The sequence below is a fragment of the Patella vulgata genome, chromosome 6 (genome assembly GCF_932274485.2).
Source record: "Patella vulgata chromosome 6, xgPatVulg1.2, whole genome shotgun sequence".
Lineage (NCBI taxonomy): Eukaryota > Metazoa > Mollusca > Gastropoda > Patellidae > Patella > Patella vulgata.
In genome coordinates this window covers 53,355,437-53,371,852 of record NC_065884.2, presented here as the reverse complement: position 1 = coordinate 53,371,852, position 16,416 = coordinate 53,355,437, and the positions used below count along the sequence as shown (strand labels likewise).

The 16,416-nt window shown below is 38.8% G+C and overlaps 2 protein-coding genes, 11 non-coding genes and 4 pseudogenes across 13 annotated transcripts; 15 read left to right on the top strand and 2 right to left on the bottom strand.

The window, feature by feature from the left end:
* Positions 1 to 915: 915 nt before the first annotated feature.
* LOC126825931 (U5 spliceosomal RNA) lies at positions 916 to 1,031 on the top strand. Its single transcript, XR_007682323.1, has one exon. It is a non-coding gene; the product is annotated as a U5 spliceosomal RNA (small nuclear RNA).
* Positions 1,032 to 1,135: 104 nt separating this feature from the next.
* LOC126825878 (U5 spliceosomal RNA) lies at positions 1,136 to 1,241 on the top strand (annotated as a pseudogene).
* A 708-nt stretch (positions 1,242 to 1,949) lies between these two features.
* LOC126825864 (U5 spliceosomal RNA) lies at positions 1,950 to 2,067 on the top strand. Its single transcript, XR_007682279.1, has one exon. It is a non-coding gene; the product is annotated as a U5 spliceosomal RNA (small nuclear RNA).
* A 1,919-nt stretch (positions 2,068 to 3,986) lies between these two features.
* On the top strand, positions 3,987 to 4,102 carry LOC126825780 (U5 spliceosomal RNA). Its single transcript, XR_007682195.1, has one exon. It is a non-coding gene; the product is annotated as a U5 spliceosomal RNA (small nuclear RNA).
* A 115-nt stretch (positions 4,103 to 4,217) lies between these two features.
* On the top strand, positions 4,218 to 4,323 carry LOC126825890 (U5 spliceosomal RNA; annotated as a pseudogene).
* A 703-nt stretch (positions 4,324 to 5,026) lies between these two features.
* Positions 5,027 to 5,142, top strand: LOC126825830 (U5 spliceosomal RNA). Its single transcript, XR_007682244.1, has one exon. It is a non-coding gene; the product is annotated as a U5 spliceosomal RNA (small nuclear RNA).
* A 657-nt stretch (positions 5,143 to 5,799) lies between these two features.
* Positions 5,800 to 5,915, top strand: LOC126825779 (U5 spliceosomal RNA). Its single transcript, XR_007682194.1, has one exon. It is a non-coding gene; the product is annotated as a U5 spliceosomal RNA (small nuclear RNA).
* A 115-nt stretch (positions 5,916 to 6,030) lies between these two features.
* On the top strand, positions 6,031 to 6,136 carry LOC126825889 (U5 spliceosomal RNA; annotated as a pseudogene).
* A 703-nt stretch (positions 6,137 to 6,839) lies between these two features.
* Positions 6,840 to 6,955, top strand: LOC126825829 (U5 spliceosomal RNA). The gene has a single exon (XR_007682243.1). It is a non-coding gene; the product is annotated as a U5 spliceosomal RNA (small nuclear RNA).
* Positions 6,956 to 7,270: 315 nt separating this feature from the next.
* On the bottom strand, positions 7,271 to 7,813 carry LOC126824385 (uncharacterized). Its single transcript, XM_050553605.1, has one exon. The coding sequence runs from the start codon at positions 7,811 to 7,813 to the stop codon at positions 7,271 to 7,273; it is 543 nt and encodes a 180-aa protein (XP_050409562.1).
* Positions 7,814 to 8,869: 1,056 nt separating this feature from the next.
* On the top strand, positions 8,870 to 8,985 carry LOC126825929 (U5 spliceosomal RNA). Its single transcript, XR_007682322.1, has one exon. It is a non-coding gene; the product is annotated as a U5 spliceosomal RNA (small nuclear RNA).
* A 104-nt stretch (positions 8,986 to 9,089) lies between these two features.
* On the top strand, positions 9,090 to 9,195 carry LOC126825886 (U5 spliceosomal RNA; annotated as a pseudogene).
* A 703-nt stretch (positions 9,196 to 9,898) lies between these two features.
* Positions 9,899 to 10,014, top strand: LOC126825828 (U5 spliceosomal RNA). Its single transcript, XR_007682242.1, has one exon. It is a non-coding gene; the product is annotated as a U5 spliceosomal RNA (small nuclear RNA).
* Positions 10,015 to 10,329: 315 nt separating this feature from the next.
* LOC126824384 (uncharacterized) lies at positions 10,330 to 11,349 on the bottom strand. Its single transcript, XM_050553604.1, has 2 exons — positions 11,283 to 11,349; positions 10,330 to 10,850 (listed from the first exon to the last, which is right to left on the bottom strand). Exons 1-2 carry the CDS (start codon positions 11,347 to 11,349, stop codon positions 10,330 to 10,332), a joined length of 588 nt encoding a protein of 195 aa, XP_050409561.1.
* A 580-nt stretch (positions 11,350 to 11,929) lies between these two features.
* Positions 11,930 to 12,045, top strand: LOC126825778 (U5 spliceosomal RNA). Its single transcript, XR_007682193.1, has one exon. It is a non-coding gene; the product is annotated as a U5 spliceosomal RNA (small nuclear RNA).
* Positions 12,046 to 12,160: 115 nt separating this feature from the next.
* Positions 12,161 to 12,278, top strand: LOC126825918 (U5 spliceosomal RNA). The gene has a single exon (XR_007682311.1). It is a non-coding gene; the product is annotated as a U5 spliceosomal RNA (small nuclear RNA).
* Positions 12,279 to 12,963: 685 nt separating this feature from the next.
* On the top strand, positions 12,964 to 13,079 carry LOC126825827 (U5 spliceosomal RNA). Its single transcript, XR_007682241.1, has one exon. It is a non-coding gene; the product is annotated as a U5 spliceosomal RNA (small nuclear RNA).
* The last annotated feature ends 3,337 nt before the right edge of the window (positions 13,080 to 16,416 follow it).

Sequence of the window (16,416 nt, the reverse complement as noted above, 5' to 3'; positions counted from 1 at the left end):
ATCAGCTACGAGGCGTGTCAGCTCAGAAATTGATAAATTACTGTTCCCTGGATTTTCATTTCCAAATTCAAATGCTAAACATTCCGTAAATCGGGATTCTCCACACTCATCAACAATATTGCCTGGAAAATAGATAGAAATATATTCAATTAAACGTATGCGACCAATTAAATGCATTCTATATTCCAAACTCATACATCTCAAGCCATCTTCTATAATAGAATAGCCTATTCTGCATTTAAAAAAGCTTCAGAAATAAAGAAATTTACCTGTCACACTGATTATTTCGTAGTTACCCGCCGGAAGTTGTGAAAAATCGGGAATGAAAGAAGCCATGTTGTATTATTTTTTCTTCTCGAAAATTTAGCGCAATGAAATAAAATCCGGGAATGGCAGATTGAGAATGAGATGTCAGAATTGAGTCGATCCTTTTAAATCAACTGCTTTATGATGACTGCTCATGTGGACGGCTTGTTGAAGCCACCTAAAAGAGTTTTCAAACCAGTTAATCCACGGAAAACATTAATCAGTACTGTTAACTAATAATGTCTCCAACACAATTATCGCTGATTACTAATCACCAATCATAACAAGATTTATCTTTATTGAGGATTAAAATGCCGCAGTAAACTCTTGGTTTCAAAGGAGTGTCGCGGGGCGGGCGGTAGGGGGGTTTTTGTTCGCAAATGTCTACTTGTTAATAAAATGACATCGCAGTAAAACTCGCCATAACATTGGGCGTGGAATCAAAATCTGTAAAGGCATTCGAAGATTTTCGCTGCGTTAATTTATCTAGAACTTATAATGCTTGTGAATTTATACTCCGGCGTTTTTGTCTCGTATCACTGTTTTGTCATACCGGCATGACGTGTGTATGAAACTTGGACCAGGTGATTAGCCCACGTTTTGATAAAATTACTCTGGTTTCTCCTCATTTATCGTGTAAATCTTTCGCCTTTTACTAAAGATTTCCGTGGGGAGGAACAACTTAATGAGTCTATAGACAATTTCTTTAACCCTCTACGGAGGGTAAATTAAGATAAAAAGAGTGTTAGGGGTTATTTTCCTTATAAAATTTGTTTTGTCATACCGGTATGAAACTTGGACCAGGTGATTAGCCCACGTTTTGAAAAAATTACTCTGGTTTCTCGTGTAAATCTTTCGCTTTTTACTAAAGATTTCCGTGGGGAGGAACAACTTAATGAGTCTATAGACAATTTCTTTAACCCTCTACGGAGGGTAAATTAAGATAAAAAGAGTGTTTGGGGTTATTTTCCTTATAAAATTTAAGTATGATAGCCCAAATCAGAGTTGGTTCTGCTGGCAGGAATATGTTGACGCTCGAATGAGCAGAAAACCCGAGGTCCATCTGTCAAAACACACGGGTACACGTAAAACAAATCTCGTTTCACAGTTGGAATTGATAGCGTGAGTTAGTCTCAAAATGATTAATCAGTACTGATTAATATATACATCCACACTTATCGCTGATTACTTATCACCTATCATAGCTTGAGTTATGTTTAATAGCAGTCTGTATTCTGTGGATATCAAAAACAAAAAGAGAGTTGTGATCGTTTGCATTACTAGCGTAGGTCTGTCATTGAGTCAACTGGCGTGGTTTCGATTTCCCGGTTATACTTGTCAAGGAGTCGGGTCGCCTGTCCAAACTCGTGGGTTTTCTTCGGACCCCCACCCCCTACCACTGCTAAAAAGCCGCACGTGCAAGCGAATTACTGAAATAATAATAAAAAAGAAACATGCATTGGTCCCTAGTTTGTGTCGAGTGTAAGTGTAAGCTGCATTTAATTATCTAGACTTATAAGGCTTGTGAATTTATTTTCCAGCGTTATTGTCTCCTGTCAGGATCACTGGTTCGTCATAATGGAGTGACACGTAGATTTGTATATGTAACGTGGACCGGGTGATTAGCCCGCGTTTTGAAATATTCCTCTGGTTTTCCTCATCTCTCGTGTAAATCTTTCGCCTTTTACTAAAGATTTCCGTGGGGAGGAAGAACTTAATGAGCCTGTAGACAATTAATCTTTAACCCTCTAAGTAGGGTAAAATTAAAATGACTGTAAGTATTCCCCTGTATCCATTTAAGTGATGCAAATGTACCCAAACGAGAATTTCTCCGACTTTCCCCTAATTGTTATAATATAAAGTTCCCTAGGCGCAATCGAATTATTGAAATACTATCGAACCACATGTTAGTCCCGAAATGACCAAGTTCTCTCTCTCTCTTTCTCTCTCTCTCATATACAGTAAAAAGAAAACCGAATTCTAATGGCATATTAAAGTTTAATCAAACGTAACAAGAATATATGGTTACAAAACTTGAACATAAAGAAAATAAAACAAAGCATAAACAACAGCAGATCATTCACACTCTTCGGAGAAGTCGCTGCCTTCGTTTGACTTTAGCTATCTCTGTCAGGGATCTTGTGTTTCTCGCACGACTTCTTTTATTACCAAACCACTTTTTGACCTGTTCCGTTGTTAGACCCGAAATCTCGGCCAGTTGTTCAACTTGCTGGGCCGTGGGATACGGGTGAACTAAGTGTGACTGGTACCATTGTTCTAGTACTTTCAGGGACCGACGACACAAGACTGGACGAGTCCTCGCCGTTGTTGACGACTTGCTCGGTTCAGTGCGTGATGCCAATAACTGTAAACTAGATTCTACCCGGTCGATGATCATGCGTAGCTGGTTGTCAAGTTCCACATGGAGCGACTGTTGCTGAACTTTGGATGGACAGGACTGAACACGGTTCATTCTCTCCATGTCAATGCTGGCGGAATGGAAGCGGTAAAAGCAAGATAGTTGTTGAACCATGTCAGGATATTCAGGTTGAAGTTTGGAAAACATCTGAAGGAGTGATTCTTCTCTTTCTCTGATATTCACCACCTCGTGGGTTGAAAACATCAACGAATCTGCAAAGCTGTCAGTGGATTTGACTTCGTCGACGATCAAACATCTCAGGTCGTTGTAAAATTGGGGAATAACGGGCCCCTTGTTGTTGATTATGTCATCTTCATACTGTACACGATTTGGCGACGATTTATCATCAGCTACGAGGCGTGTCAGCTCAGAAATTGATAAATTACTGTTCCCTGGATTTTCATTTCCAAATTCAAATGCTAAACATTCCGTAAATCGGGATTCTCCACACTCATCAACAATATTGCCTGGAAAATAGATAGAAATATATTCAATTAAACGTATGCGACCAATTAAATGCATTCTATATTCCAAACTCATACATCTCAAGCCATCTTCTATAATAGAATAGCCTATTCTGCATTTAAAAAAGCTTCAGAAATAAAGAAATTTACCTGTCACACTGATTATTTCGTAGTTACCCGCCGGAAGTTGTGAAAAATCGGGAATGAAAGAAGCCATGTTGTATTATTTTTTCTTCTCGAAAATTTAGCGCAATGAAATAAAATCCGGGAATGGCAGATTGAGAATGAGATGTCAGAATTGAGTCGATCCTTTTAAATCAACTGCTTTATGATGACTGCTCATGTGGACGGCTTGTTGAAGCCACCCAAAAGAGTTTTCAAACCAGTTAATCCACGGAAAACATTAATCAGTACTGTTAACTAATAATGTCTCCAACACAATTATCGCTGATTACTAATCACCAATCATAACAAGATTTATCTTTATTGAGGATTAAAATGCCGCAGTAAACTCTTGGTTTCAAAGGAGGGTCGCGGGGCGGGCGGTGGGGGGGGGCGTTGTTCGCAAATGTCTACTTGTTAATAAAATGACATCGCAGTAAAACTCGCCATAACATTGGGCGTGGAATCAAAATCTGTAAAGGCATTCGAAGATTTTCGCTGCGTTAATTTATCTAGAACTTATAATGCTTGTGAATTTATACTCCGGCGTTTTTGTCTCGTATCACTGTTTTGTCATACCGGCATGACGTGTGTATGAAACTTGGACCAGGTGATTAGCCCACGTTTTGAAAAAATTACTCTGGTTTCTCCTCATTTTTCGTGTAAATCTTTCGCCTTTTACTAAAGATTTCCGTGGGGAGGAACAACTTAATGAGTCTATAGACAATTTCTTTAACCCTCTACGGAGGGTAAATTAAGATAAAAAGAGTGTTAGGGGTTATTTTCCTTATAAAATTTGTTTTGTCATACCGGCATGACGTGTGTATGAAACTTGGACTAGGTGATTAGCCCACGTTTTGAAAAAATTACTCTGGTTTCTCGTGTAAATCTTTCGCTTTTTACTAAAGATTTCCGTGGGGAGGAACAACTTAATGAGTCTATAGACAATTTCTTTAACCCTCTACGGAGGGTAAATTAAGATAAAAAGAGTGTTTGGGGTTATTTTCCTTATAAAATTTAAGTATGATAGCCCAAATCAGAGTTGGTTCTGCTGGCAGGAATATGTTGACGCTCGAATGAGCAGAAAACCCGAGGTCCATCTGTCAAAACACACGGGTACACGTAAAACAAATCTCGTTTCACAGTTGGAATTGATAGCGTGAGTTAGTCTCAAAATGATTAATCAGTACTGATTAATATATACATCCACACTAATCGCTGATTACTTATCACCTATCATAGCTTGAGTTATGTTTAATAGCAGTCTGTATTCTGTGGATATCAAAAACAAAAAGAGAGTTGTGATCGTTTGCATTACTAGCGTAGGTCTGTCATTGAGTCAACTGGCGTGGTTTCGAATTCCCGGTTATACTTGTCAAGGAGTCGGGTCGCCTGTCCAAACTCGTGGGTTTTCTTCGGACCCCCACCCCCTACCACTGCTAAAAAGCCGCACGTGCAAGCGAATTACTGAAATAATAATAAAAAAGAAACATGCATTGGTCCCTAGTTTGTGTCGAGTGTAAGCTGCATTTAATTATCTAGATCTTATAAGGCTTGTGAATTTATTTTCCAGCGTTATTGTCTCCTGTCAGGATCACTGGTTCGTCATAATGGAGTGACACGTAGATTTGTATATGTAACGTGGACCGGGTGATTAGCCCGCGTTTTGAAATATTCCTCTGGTTTTCCTCATCTCTCGTGTAAATCTTTCGCCTTTTACTAAAGATTTCCGTGGGGAGGAAGAACTTAATGAGTCTGTAGACAATTTCTTTAACCCTCTAAGTAGGGTAAAATTAAAATGACTGTAAGTATTCCCCTGTATCCATTTAAGTGATGCAAATGTACCCAAACGAGAATTTCTCCGACTTTCCCCTAATTGTTATAATATAAAGTTCCCTAGGCGCAATCGAATTATTGAAATACTATCGAACCACGTGTTAGTCCCGAAATGACCAAGTTCTCTCTCTTTCTCTCTCTCTCATATACAGTAAAAAGAAAACCGAATTCTAATGGCATATTAAAGTTTAATCAAACGTAACAAGAATATATGGTTACAAATCAGTACTGTTAACTAATAATGTCTCCAACACAATTATCGCTGATTACTAATCACCAATCATAACAAGATTTATCTTTATTGAGGATTAAAATGCCGCAGTAAACTCTTGGTTTCAAAGGAGGGTCGCGGGGCGGGCGGTGGGGGGGGGCGTTGTTCGCAAATGTCTACTTGTTAATAAAATGACATCGCAGTAAAACTCGCCATAACATTGGGCGTGGAATCAAAATCTGTAAAGGCATTCGAAGATTTTCGCTGCGTTAATTTATCTAGAACTTATAATGCTTGTGAATTTATACTCCGGCGTTTTTGTCTCGTATCACTGTTTTGTCATACCGGCATGACGTGTGTATGAAACTTGGACCAGGTGATTAGCCCACGTTTTGAAAAAATTACTCTGGTTTCTCCTCATTTTTCGTGTAAATCTTTCGCCTTTTACTAAAGATTTCCGTGGGGAGGAACAACTTAATGAGTCTATAGACAATTTCTTTAACCCTCTACGGAGGGTAAATTAAGATAAAAAGAGTGTTAGGGGTTATTTTCCTTATAAAATTTGTTTTGTCATACCGGCATGACGTGTGTATGAAACTTGGACCAGGTGATTAGCCCACGTTTTGAAAAAATTACTCTGGTTTCTCGTGTAAATCTTTCGCTTTTTACTAAAGATTTCCGTGGGGAGGAACAACTTAATGAGTCTATAGACAATTTCTTTAACCCTCTACGGAGGGTAAATTAAGATAAAAAGAGTGTTTGGGGTTATTTTCCTTATAAAATTTAAGTATGATAGCCCAAATCAGAGTTGGTTCTGCTGGCAGGAATATGTTGACGCTCGAATGAGCAGAAAACCCGAGGTCCATCTGTCAAAACACACGGGTACACGTAAAACAAATCTCGTTTCACAGTTGGAATTGATAGCGTGAGTTAGTCTCAAAATGATTAATCAGTACTGATTAATATATACATCCACACTAATCGCTGATTACTTATCACCTATCATAGCTTGAGTTATGTTTAATAGCAGTCTGTATTCTGTGGATATCAAAAACAAAAAGAGAGTTGTGATCGTTTGCATTACTAGCGTAGGTCTGTCATTGAGTCAACTGGCGTGGTTTCGAATTCCCGGTTATACTTGTCAAGGAGTCGGGTCGCCTGTCCAAACTCGTGGGTTTTCTTCGGACCCCCACCCCCTACCACTGCTAAAAAGCCGCACGTGCAAGCGAATTACTGAAATAATAATAAAAAAGAAACATGCATTGGTCCCTAGTTTGTGTCGAGTGTAAGCTGCATTTAATTATCTAGATCTTATAAGGCTTGTGAATTTATTTTCCAGCGTTATTGTCTCCTGTCAGGATCACTGGTTCGTCATAATGGAGTGACACGTAGATTTGTATATGTAACGTGGACCGGGTGATTAGCCCGCGTTTTGAAATATTCCTCTGGTTTTCCTCATCTCTCGTGTAAATCTTTCGCCTTTTACTAAAGATTTCCGTGGGGAGGAAGAACTTAATGAGTCTGTAGACAATTTCTTTAACCCTCTAAGTAGGGTAAAATTAAAATGACTGTAAGTATTCCCCTGTATCCATTTAAGTGATGCAAATGTACCCAAACGAGAATTTCTCCGACTTTCCCCTAATTGTTATAATATAAAGTTCCCTAGGCGCAATCGAATTATTGAAATACTATCGAACCACGTGTTAGTCCCGAAATGACCAAGTTCTCTCTCTTTCTCTCTCTCTCATATACAGTAAAAAGAAAACCGAATTCTAATGGCATATTAAAGTTTAATCAAACGTAACAAGAATATATGGTTACAAAACTTGAACATAAAGAAAATAAAACAAAGCATAAACAACAGCAGATCATTCACACTCTTCGGAGAAGTCGCTGCCTTCGTTTGACTTTAGCTATCTCTGTCAGGGATCTTGTGTTTCTCGCACGACTTCTTTTATTACCAAACCACTTTTTGACCTGTTCCGTTGTTGGACCCGAAATCTCGGCCAGTTGTTCAACTTGCTGGGCCGTGGGATACGGGTGAACTAAGTGTGACTGGTACCATTGTTCTAGTACTTTCAGGGACCGACGACACAAGACTGGACGAGTCCTCGCCGTTGTTGACGACTTGCTCGGTTCAGTGCGTGATGCCAATAACTGTAAACTAGATTCTACCCGGTCGATGATCATGCGTAGCTGGTTGTCAAGTTCCACATGGAGCGACTGTTGCTGAACTTTGGATGGACAGGACTGAACACGGTTCATTCTCTCCATGTCAATGCTGGCGGAATGGAAGCGGTAAAAGCAAGATAGTTGTTGAACCATGTCAGGATATTCAGGTTGAAGTTTGGAAAACATCTGAAGGAGTGATTCTTCTCTTTCTCTGATATTCACCACCTCGTGGGTTGAAAACATCAACGAATCTGCAAAGCTGTCAGTGGATTTGACTTCGTCGACGATCAAACATCTCAGGTCGTTGTAAAATTGGGGAATAACGGGCCCCTTGTTGTTGATTATGTCATCTTCATACTGTACACGATTTGGCGACGATTTATCATCAGCTACGAGGCGTGTCAGCTCAGAAATTGATAAATTACTGTTCCCTGGATTTTCATTTCCAAATTCAAATGCTAAACATTCCGTAAATCGGGATTCTCCACACTCATCAACAATATTGCCTGGAAAATAGATAGAAATATATTCAATTAAACGTATGCGACCAATTAAATGCATTCTATATTCCAAACTCATACATCTCAAGCCATCTTCTATAATAGAATAGCCTATTCTGCATTTAAAAAAGCTTCAGAAATAAAGAAATTTACCTGTCACACTGATTATTTCGTAGTTACCCGCCGGAAGTTGTGAAAAATCGGGAATGAAAGAAGCCATGTTGTATTATTTTTTCTTCTCGAAAATTTAGCGCAATGAAATAAAATCCGGGAATGGCAGATTGAGAATGAGATGTCAGAATTGAGTCGATCCTTTTAAATCAACTGCTTTATGATGACTGCTCATGTGGACGGCTTGTTGAAGCCACCCAAAAGAGTTTTCAAACCAGTTAATCCACGGAAAACATTAATCAGTACTGTTAACTAATAATGTCTCCAACACAATTATCGCTGATTACTAATCACCAATCATAACAAGATTTATCTTTATTGAGGATTAAAATGCCGCAGTAAACTCTTGGTTTCAAAGGAGTGTCGCGGGGCGGGCGGTAGGGGGGTTTTTGTTCGCAAATGTCTACTTGTTAATAAAATGACATCGCAGTAAAACTCGCCATAACATTGGGCGTGGAATCAAAATCTGTAAAGGCATTCGAAGATTTTCGCTGCGTTAATTTATCTAGAACTTATAATGCTTGTGAATTTATACTCCGGCGTTTTTGTCTCGTATCACTGTTTTGTCATACCGGCATGACGTGTGTATGAAACTTGGACCAGGTGATTAGCCCACGTTTTGATAAAATTACTCTGGTTTCTCCTCATTTATCGTGTAAATCTTTCGCCTTTTACTAAAGATTTCCGTGGGGAGGAACAACTTAATGAGTCTATAGACAATTTCTTTAACCCTCTACGGAGGGTAAATTAAGATAAAAAGAGTGTTAGGGGTTATTTTCATTATAAAATTTGTTTTGTCATACCGGTATGAAACTTGGACCAGGTGATTAGCCCACGTTTTGAAAAAATTACTCTGGTTTCTCGTGTAAATCTTTCGCTTTTTACTAAAGATTTCCGTGGGGAGGAACAACTTAATGAGTCTATAGACAATTTCTTTAACCCTCTACGGAGGGTAAATTAAGATAAAAAGAGTGTTTGGGGTTATTTTCCTTATAAAATTTAAGTATGATAGCCCAAATCAGAGTTGGTTCTGCTGGCAGGAATATGTTGACGCTCGAATGAGCAGAAAACCCGAGGTCCATCTGTCAAAACACACGGGTACACGTAAAACAAATCTCGTTTCACAGTTGGAATTGATAGCGTGAGTTAGTCTCAAAATGATTAATCAGTACTGATTAATATATACATCCACACTAATCGCTGATTACTTATCACCTATCATAGCTTGAGTTATGTTTAATAGCAGTCTGTATTCTGTGGATATCAAAAACAAAAAGAGAGTTGTGATCGTTTGCATTACTAGCGTAGGTCTGTCATTGAGTCAACTGGCGTGGTTTCGAATTCCCGGTTATACTTGTCAAGGAGTCGGGTCGCCTGTCCAAACTCGTGGGTTTTCTTCGGACCCCCACCCCCTACCACTGCTAAAAAGCCGCACGTGCAAGCGAATTACTGAAATAATAATAAAAAAGAAACATGCATTGGTCCCTAGTTTGTGTCGAGTGTAAGCTGCATTTAATTATCTAGATCTTATAAGGCTTGTGAATTTATTTTCCAGCGTTATTGTCTCCTGTCAGGATCACTGGTTCGTCATAATGGAGTGACACGTAGATTTGTATATGTAACGTGGACCGGGTGATTAGCCCGCGTTTTGAAATATTCCTCTGGTTTTCCTCATCTCTCGTGTAAATCTTTCGCCTTTTACTAAAGATTTCCGTGGGGAGGAAGAACTTAATGAGTCTGTAGACAATTTCTTTAACCCTCTAAGTAGGGTAAAATTAAAATGACTGTAAGTATTCCCCTGTATCCATTTAAGTGATGCAAATGTACCCAAACGAGAATTTCTCCGACTTTCCCCTAATTGTTATAATATAAAGTTCCCTAGGCGCAATCGAATTATTGAAATACTATCGAACCACGTGTTAGTCCCGAAATGACCAAGTTCTCTCTCTTTCTCTCTCTCTCATATACAGTAAAAAGAAAACCGAATTCTAATGGCATATTAAAGTTTAATCAAACGTAACAAGAATATATGGTTACAAAACTTGAACATAAAGAAAATAAAACAAAGCATAAACAACAGCAGATCATTCACACTCTTCGGAGAAGTCGCTGCCTTCGTTTGACTTTAGCTATCTCTGTCAGGGATCTTGTGTTTCTCGCACGACTTCTTTTATTACCAAACCACTTTTTGACCTGTTCCGTTGTTGGACCCGAAATCTCGGCCAGTTGTTCAACTTGCTGGGCCGTGGGATACGGGTGAACTAAGTGTGACTGGTACCATTGTTCTAGTACTTTCAGGGACCGACGACACAAGACTGGACGAGTCCTCGCCGTTGTTGACGACTTGCTCGGTTCAGTGCGTGATGCCAATAACTGTAAACTAGATTCTACCCGGTCGATGATCATGCGTAGCTGGTTGTCAAGTTCCACATGGAGCGACTGTTGCTGAACTTTGGATGGACAGGACTGAACACGGTTCATTCTCTCCATGTCAATGCTGGCGGAATGGAAGCGGTAAAAGCAAGATAGTTGTTGAACCATGTCAGGATATTCAGGTTGAAGTTTGGAAAACATCTGAAGGAGTGATTCTTCTCTTTCTCTGATATTCACCACCTCGTGGGTTGAAAACATCAACGAATCTGCAAAGCTGTCAGTGGATTTGACTTCGTCGACGATCAAACATCTCATGTCGTTGTAAAATTGGGGAATAACGGGCCCCTTGTTGTTGATTATGTCATCTTCATACTGTACACGATTTGGCGACGATTTATCATCAGCTACGAGGCGTGTCAGCTCAGAAATTGATAAATTACTGTTCCCTGGATTTTCATTTCCAAATTCAAATGCTAAACATTCCGTAAATCGGGATTCTCCACACTCATCAACAATATTGCCTGGAAAATAGATAGAAATATATTCAATTAAACGTATGCGACCAATTAAATGCATTCTATATTCCAAACTCATACATCTCAAGCCATCTTCTATAATAGAATAGCCTATTCTGCATTTAAAAAAGCTTCAGAAATAAAGAAATTTACCTGTCACACTGATTATTTCGTAGTTACCCGCCGGAAGTTGTGAAAAATCGGGAATGAAAGAAGCCATGTTGTATTATTTTTTCTTCTCGAAAATTTAGCGCAATGAAATAAAATCCGGGAATGGCAGATTGAGAATGAGATGTCAGAATTGAGTCGATCCTTTTAAATCAACTGCTTTATGATGACTGCTCATGTGGACGGCTTGTTGAAGCCACCCAAAAGAGTTTTCAAACCAGTTAATCCACGGAAAACATTAATCAGTACTGTTAACTAATAATGTCTCCAACACAATTATCGCTGATTACTAATCACCAATCATAACAAGATTTATCTTTATTGAGGATTAAAATGCCGCAGTAAACTCTTGGTTTCAAAGGAGGGTCGCGGGGCGGGCGGTGGGGGGGGGCGTTGTTCGCAAATGTCTACTTGTTAATAAAATGACATCGCAGTAAAACTCGCCATAACATTGGGCGTGGAATCAAAATCTGTAAAGGCATTCGAAGATTTTCGCTGCGTTAATTTATCTAGAACTTATAATGCTTGTGAATTTATACTCCGGCGTTTTTGTCTCGTATCACTGTTTTGTCATACCGGCATGACGTGTGTATGAAACTTGGACCAGGTGATTAGCCCACGTTTTGATAAAATTACTCTGGTTTCTCCTCATTTTTCGTGTAAATCTTTCGCCTTTTACTAAAGATTTCCGTGGGGAGGAACAACTTAATGAGTCTATAGACAATTTCTTTAACCCTCTACGGAGGGTAAATTAAGATAAAAAGAGTGTTAGGGGTTATTTTCCTTATAAAATTTGTTTTGTCATACCGGCATGACGTGTGTATGAAACTTGGACCAGGTGATTAGCCCACGTTTTGAAAAAATTACTCTGGTTTCTCCTCATTTTTCGTGTAAATCTTTCGCCTTTTACTAAAGATTTCCGTGGGGAGGAACAACTTAATGAGTCTATAGACAATTTCTTTTAGCCCTCTACGGAGGGTAAATTAAGATAAAAAGAGTGTTAGGGGTTATTTTCCTTATAAAATTTAAGTATGATAGCCCAAATCAGAGTTGGTTCTGCTGGCAGGAATATGTTGACGCTCGAATGAGCAGAAAACCCGAGGTCCAGCTGTCTAAACACACGAGTACACGTAAAACAAATCTCGTTTCACAGTTGGAATTGATAGCGATTAATCAGTACTGATTAATATATACATCCACACTTATCGCTGATTACTTATCACCTATCATAGCTTGAGTTATGTTTAATAGCAGTCTGTATTCTGTGGATATCAAAAACAAAAAGAGAGTTGTGATCGTTTGCATTACTAGCGTAGGTCTGTTATTGAGTCAACTGGCGTGGTTTCGAATTCCCGGTTATACTTGTCAAGGAGTCGGGTCGCCTGTCCAAACTCGTGGGTTTTCTTCGGACCCCCCACCCCCTACCACTGCTAAAAAGCCGCACGTGCAAGCGAATTACTGAAATAATAATAAAAAAGAAACATGCATTGGTCCCTAGTTTGTGTCGAGTGTAAGCTGCATTTAATTATCTAGATCTTATAAGGCTTGTGAATTTATTTTCCAGCGTTATTGTCTCCTGTCAGGATCACTGGTTCGTCATAATGGAGTGACACGTAGATTTGTATATGTAACGTGGACCGGGTGATTAGCCCGCGTTTTGAAATATTCCTCTGGTTTTCCTCATCTCTCGTGTAAATCTTTCGCCTTTTACTAAAGATTTCCGTGGGGAGGAAGAACTTAATGAGTCTGTAGACAATTTCTTTAACCCTCTAAGTAGGGTAAAATTAAAATGACTGTAAGTATTCCCCTGTATCCATTTAAGTGATGCAAATGTACCCAAACGAGAATTTCTCCGACTTTCCCCTAATTGTTATAATATAAAGTTCCCTAGGCGCAATCGAATTATTGAAATACTATCGAACCACATGTTAGTCCCGAAATGACCAAGTTCTCTCTCTCTCTTTCTCTCTCTCTCATATACAGTAAAAAGAAAACCGAATTCTAATGGCATATTAAAGTTTAATCAAACGTAACAAGAATATATGGTTACAAAACTTGAACATAAAGAAAATAAAACAAAGCATAAACAACAGCAGATCATTCACACTCTTCGGAGAAGTCGCTGCCTTCGTTTGACTTTAGCTATCTCTGTCAGGGATCTTGTGTTTCTCGCACGACTTCTTTTATTACCAAACCACTTTTTGACCTGTTCCGTTGTTAGACCCGAAATCTCGGCCAGTTGTTCAACTTGCTGGGCCGTGGGATACGGGTGAACTAAGTGTGACTGGTACCATTGTTCTAGTACTTTCAGGGACCGACGACACAAGACTGGACGAGTCCTCGCCGTTGTTGACGACTTGCTCGGTTCAGTGCGTGATGCCAATAACTGTAAACTAGATTCTACCCGGTCGATGATCATGCGTAGCTGGTTGTCAAGTTCCACATGGAGCGACTGTTGCTGAACTTTGGATGGACAGGACTGAACACGGTTCATTCTCTCCATGTCAATGCTGGCGGAATGGAAGCGGTAAAAGCAAGATAGTTGTTGAACCATGTCAGGATATTCAGGTTGAAGTTTGGAAAACATCTGAAGGAGTGATTCTTCTCTTTCTCTGATATTCACCACCTCGTGGGTTGAAAACATCAACGAATCTGCAAAGCTGTCAGTGGATTTGACTTCGTCGACGATCAAACATCTCAGGTCGTTGTAAAATTGGGGAATAACGGGCCCCTTGTTGTTGATTATGTCATCTTCATACTGTACACGATTTGGCGACGATTTATCATCAGCTACGAGGCGTGTCAGCTCAGAAATTGATAAATTACTGTTCCCTGGATTTTCATTTCCAAATTCAAATGCTAAACATTCCGTAAATCGGGATTCTCCACACTCATCAACAATATTGCCTGGAAAATAGATAGAAATATATTCAATTAAACGTATGCGACCAATTAAATGCATTCTATATTCCAAACTCATACATCTCAAGCCATCTTCTATAATAGAATAGCCTATTCTGCATTTAAAAAAGCTTCAGAAATAAAGAAATTTACCTGTCACACTGATTATTTCGTAGTTACCCGCCGGAAGTTGTGAAAAATCGGGAATGAAAGAAGCCATGTTGTATTATTTTTTCTTCTCGAAAATTTAGCGCAATGAAATAAAATCCGGGAATGGCAGATTGAGAATGAGATGTCAGAATTGAGTCGATCCTTTTAAATCAACTTCTTTATGATGACTGCTCATGTGGACGGCTTGTTGAAGCCACCCAAAAGAGTTTTCAAACCAGTTAATCCACGGAAAACATTAATCAGTACTGTTAACTAATAATGTCTCCAACACAATTATCGCTGATTACTAATCACCAATCATAACAAGATTTATCTTTATTGAGGATTAAAATGCCGCAGTAAACTCTTGGTTTCAAAGGAGGGTCGCGGGGCGGGCGGTGGGGGGGGGGGGGCGTTGTTCGCAAATGTCTACTTGTTAATAAAATGACATCGCAGTAAAACTCGCCATAACATTGGGCGTGGAATCAAAATCTGTAAAGGCATTCGAAGATTTTCGCTGCGTTAATTTATCTAGAACTTATAATGCTTGTGAATTTATACTCCGGCGTTTTTGTCTCGTATCACTGTTTTGTCATACCGGCATGACGTGTGTATGAAACTTGGACCAGGTGATTAAAAGTCATTGGTTAAACCCTGGTATGTTCTGTAATCTTGATAATGGGAACTTGATTTTTCTTTTCGATAGGTAATCCATTTCTGTCATTATTTAACATAATTATATTTTTAGTGTCAAGCGTTAACAGCAGTTGTCCCCCTTCAGTGTTGTGACACGACACTGTCATGCAGGATAGTTTAATAACAGTAATTACCATTTATATATGTATTAGTATTATCTATATGTATCTACGTTTATAGATTTTATATATATCTACGTTTATAGTATGTTATATATATCTACGTTTATAGTTTTTTATATATATATTGTTTATTACAAAGCACTGCTAATCCTAACATATATAATTTCAATGAATTAGAAAATTTACATGTACAATATTACTTATAATATACTTTATTTCAATTTAAACATATTTACATATTCCATGTAATTGTATATAGTTATTATTATATAGTTATTATGTATTGTTGTTAAACGTTGAGTGGAAAGGTGTATATATAGAAGGAAGTGTTTGGAATTTTGTACATAGTTATCATAATTAGTTAAAAGGATTTCATTGAATGTCTGTATGTATGAAAGAAGTATGCATGTGTGGGTGCAAGTGTGTGTATGTATGACTGAGTGTTAAATTTTATATTCACTGTATATACTCATTTTAATTGTACATTATTCATATTCACATGTATATACCATTCATTGGAATAAATTTATTCAAAAGTTACTAAAGATTTCGAAGCCAGGGTTGAGTGTTACTAAAATCTTTTCCAGTGGGTAGGGCCACTATGACTGACCATATAGTAGACGTGGAGATAGAAGATGAGGATATAGACCACAGTATATCAAGAAGAACAGTAAAAGTCACCATTGAAAAGAAGGAGTATGTTTACAGGAAGGATGTTTTAGATCTGTTTGTTTGGATGTTTGGAGATGCTCGTGTTGTTGAGGCTATTGCGAAGAGGGATAAGAGTGAAGAATGGTTTGTTACTGTTAAAAGTGAGACCGCCTACGAACAATGTTTAAAGACAGAATTGCGAGTGTTTAAGGGGAGGAGATATTATTTTAGCGATTCATCTAAATGTGTTGTGAATTTACGTGTCCATTGGGTACCACGAGATTATAAGAATGGATTCATCAAGAAAGTTTTTAGCAGATATGGTGAAGTCCGATCAGTAAGAGAGGAAACGTCAAACGTTGAAGGGTTTGGGATACTGAATGGTCTTAGACATGTAACTTTGATGTGCACTGATTTACAAGCTGGGAACATTCCCCACATGATTCGCCTGTATAAGGGAAGGGTGCGGATGCTAGTAACGGCACCAGGGCGTCTACCCCTATGTCTAAGGTGTAACTGCATTGGTCATGTGGCAGCTAGTTGTGTGCAGGGAAGGCCAGGACAGGGCAGGCCGCCACTTTTTACAGAGGTTTTAGATG

Excerpts from the sequence above, each read along its gene's own strand:
- LOC126824384 (XM_050553604.1), bottom strand. The coding sequence starts at position 11,349 with ATGGCTTCTTTCATTCCCGATTTTTCACAACTTCCGGCGGGTAACTAC. Across the intron at positions 10,851-11,282 it reads CGAAATAATCAGTGTGACAG|TGAATATCAGAGAAAGAGAA; the intron begins GTAAATTTCTTT and ends CCCACGAGGTGG.
- LOC126824385 (XM_050553605.1), bottom strand. The coding sequence starts at position 7,813 with ATGTTTTCAACCCACGAGGTGGTGAATATCAGAGAAAGAGAAGAATCA.